The sequence below is a fragment of the Primulina eburnea genome, chromosome 16 (genome assembly GCF_022965805.1).
Source record: "Primulina eburnea isolate SZY01 chromosome 16, ASM2296580v1, whole genome shotgun sequence".
NCBI classification, from domain to species: Eukaryota; Viridiplantae; Streptophyta; class Magnoliopsida; order Lamiales; family Gesneriaceae; genus Primulina; species Primulina eburnea.
In genome coordinates this window covers 23,368,469-23,371,897 of record NC_133116.1, presented here as the reverse complement: position 1 = coordinate 23,371,897, position 3,429 = coordinate 23,368,469, and the positions used below count along the sequence as shown (strand labels likewise).

Genomic DNA, 3,429 nt, shown 5'->3' with positions numbered 1-3,429 from the left:
TTTTAAATACCGCTGTATTTTGGGTATGAGAAAACGGTACTCCAACTAAAAGTAAGTACTTCAAATCCAAAGTTGACATAAGATTGATTAATCAATAAATCTACAACAATATGAGTACGTGCCTGTCCATTTTTTTTTCCCACTTACATCCTCTTTATTAATTCATGAATTCTTAACTAATGGAATCTAACTATATAGCTTTCACAGTCTAATATCTTATAAAATGGTAGTACATAGCCTCATTAACTTGAATTTTGCTAATTAACTAAACCATCTTCGTGGAAAAACAAGAAATTATCGCCTTTCATCGATCGTCCTCCTGTTTCTAAGGCAAACAATAACTAGTTCGACGGGCCACTGTTAGCTGAATGTCTGTTGAATTTGATGAGCCAATTCTTCTGCACTAAGTTGACACCCAATTCCAATCTGTTCATCAAAGTCGCACAAATTTACTGATTATCATTAGTCTTACGTTGACCCATGCATGCAATAACTTGGCATTATTAATGTTCGGTGGGTAAATATTGTCAAAGGGTTTGAACTAAATACACGTCGAAAATACTGGAGAATTACTGAAAACCGTTTTATATTTTTGGTGTTGAAAGTTCAATGTAGCTCGACATGTCCAAATCTCAATTCTCACGCAGTACAGAAGGGATTTGAACGAAGGGATACTAGATGTATTTTCGCAAGTTAAATTATAAAATATATTTTTGAAAATTTATATAAAATTTAAAATTTTTTTATTGGAGATTAACACAATCCTAACACACACACAAACAAAAACACACACACACACACACACACACACATATATATATATATATATAGTTTTGTTAGGATACCCACCAATCATGCTCATTTTTGTGCTTATTAGTGAGGTGACACTTTCCTATAAGATAATATGATTGATCATATTCAATAAGTGAATGTCACTTCATTGATGATTACAAGATGAACACTGACACAGTGGCGAAGCCACGGTCCTTGCCACCCGGGCTAAAGCTCGGGTGGTCCTAAATTTTTTTTAAAAATTTATATGTAACTTTTTGTATAATTTTAGATAAATTTTATATTAACTCGGGTAGATCAATTTAAAATATTAAAAGATTTAAGATTTTAAAATTCTAGCCCGGGAAGAATCGTATTCTTGGCTCCACCACTGCACTGACATATAAAATATATATATATATATATATATATATATATATATATATATGAATGAAAATCAACTGAAACTGTTACCTTAATAGTAAAAGAATTCAGCACTATCGTTTCATCAACCACGCTGATGCTCACTTCGAGAATTTCTAGTGCAAGCTCTTCAAGGGCCGAAATAATCTTCAGCACCTGGCCCGGAACTCGACGCGACACCGTATTGAGCAGCAGATTCGGGCCCGAAAACTTGACCTCAACTTCAGCCACAGCAGATTTTGAACATGCCATAAGTTCATTAACACTGTCGTTAATGGAAGAAGTCGAGGAATTACACGGAGACCGATCGACCGGGCTCGGTAGAGAGGCCGGATTCAGGTAAAACGGTTGATGAGTGCGCGTGATATTGGGCTTGTAAGAGCTGCTTGGCTGAGGGGTCCTCGGGCTTATAGGGAAGCCTATTCTCGGGCTTAATGGCGGGATTCGCGGGCTGACAGGACAGGGTCTCGGGCTTAGTACTTCGTTGTAGGCTCTTCTTTGCTTCTTGGCTTCGAGGGATAGGAGAACTTGTTTTAGCTCATGTATATAATCCACTACTCCTCCAATTATCGATGCTTGATCACCCTATTAGATGGAAGATAATATGGATTCAAAATCCACAAATTTTATACGGCCATAAAAATGTACAAATCCAATGATTTTTTATTCAAAATTAAAGCTAAATTTTGTAGATTCAACTAATTGTTTTCATAAACTTAACGCAACATGTTTGTATGATCAATAAAAATATAGGTATAAACGTTTTATATTTGGGAAAAAAATATTGTACTTGGTCCTTAACTTAGTCCTATTTTAGTTTTAATGCAATGACTTTTCATCTTTTGCAATTTCAATTTGTAATTTCTCGTCATAGTGGTAATATTTATAATACTAGAAACGTCGGCAATAATCGACGTTGCATCAGCCATCACTTACAAACATGCAAAAAAATCAAAGTTGTAGCACACAGTACTATGTGTAATTTGATTAATTAGATACATGTTATTTAAAAATCCTTTTGATAAAAAAATTATATCTTCTATAAATTTTATATTCTAAAAAAATATAGATTTTATCAAAATATATTAGAAAAAAATAAATATATAAGAAGACGTACCCTTTTGACATAAAAGCAAGGCATCAGAGAACGAAGCACGGAGAGATGGTCATTCATCTGCTTCCTGCGGTTCCTCTCCACAGTAATATGAGTCGTTCTTTGCTGTCCTTCTTCGACCTGAATTTCAGAACCAGAATTCATCTTTTGCCTCTTGATTTTTGGTGAAAACACAGCAGCTAATCCCGTTTCAGCCTCTGAATTTTCATGGAAAGCACTAGTCAATGGAGAATAAGTACTAGAAGATGTTTGAAATTCAAAGCTTTCATTACTCTCTTCCAAAGCTTCAAGAATACTGAAAATATCGTCAGCAGAAGCCGCGCCAGAAAAATTAACATTATCCCATGTTTCAGATTCCCCGAAACAATCAGATAAAGCAGTACTCTCGCCACCCATCGTTAATTCGACAAAATACAAAGATTCAAGAAGAGATGGAACTTATATGTTTGAGCAGTCAAGAAACGAGAAGAAAACAAAATCCAGAAACTAGTATTACAAGAAGTATTGCATGAAGGACACAGAAAATTTTCAGTTGAGCAGATCTGAAAAGGACCGAACTAGCATCACCGTGCATGAAAAGGTTTGAGAGGGACGGATACATTTCTTTTCATGTGGATTGTTTTGAAGTGACGAACTTTAGATTTCGGGGTGAAGAGAAGTGGGGCTGCGAAAAACTACATGGAGATGTTATAAGAGAGCGACGTTGGAGAGAATAAGGTTAATAGGCAAAGGGAAGAATGTGGAGTAGCATGATGGGATTCAACGAGAGAGGAAGATATATATATATATATATATATATATATATATATATATATATATATATATATATATATATATATATATATATATATATATATATATGAAAATTGGAATTTTGACGATGCATATATTTGTTTTTTTTGTAATTTTGGTTATCTGTTTGGCATGTTATTGATGTTGTACTTCACAAGTCAACATTACATTAGAGTACATCCATACTACATTCGGCTACACGTTAGAAATATTGTTAAAATTGGAAAAGAAACAAACAAAAATAGTTGTCTGAACTAAATCACATATAGACAAATGTATAGAAAAAAAAGGATTTTCCAATTAAATACTAGGAAATAATCACAAAAGTT

The 3,429-nt window shown here is 33.9% G+C and overlaps 1 protein-coding gene across 1 annotated transcript; it reads right to left on the bottom strand.

The window, feature by feature from the left end:
• Positions 1-360: 360 nt before the first annotated feature.
• On the bottom strand, positions 361-3,061 carry LOC140816125 (transcription factor SPEECHLESS-like). The gene is made up of 3 exons (XM_073175192.1): positions 2,312-3,061; positions 1,246-1,779; positions 361-426 (listed from the first exon to the last, which is right to left on the bottom strand). Exons 1-3 carry the CDS (start codon positions 2,702-2,704, stop codon positions 361-363), a joined length of 993 nt encoding a protein of 330 aa, XP_073031293.1. The 5' UTR covers positions 2,705-3,061.
• Positions 3,062-3,429: the final 368 nt, after the last annotated feature.

Coding starts and splice junctions, on each gene's coding strand:
- LOC140816125 (XM_073175192.1), bottom strand. CDS start 2,704: ATGGGTGGCGAGAGTACTGCTTTATCTGATTGTTTCGGGGAATCTGAA. Junction 1,780..2,311: donor CTTGCTTTTATGTCAAAAGG/GTACGTCTTCTT, acceptor TCCATCTAATAG/GGTGATCAAGCATCGATAAT. Junction 427..1,245: donor TGAATTCTTTTACTATTAAG/GTAACAGTTTCA, acceptor TTTGATGAACAG/ATTGGAATTGGGTGTCAACT.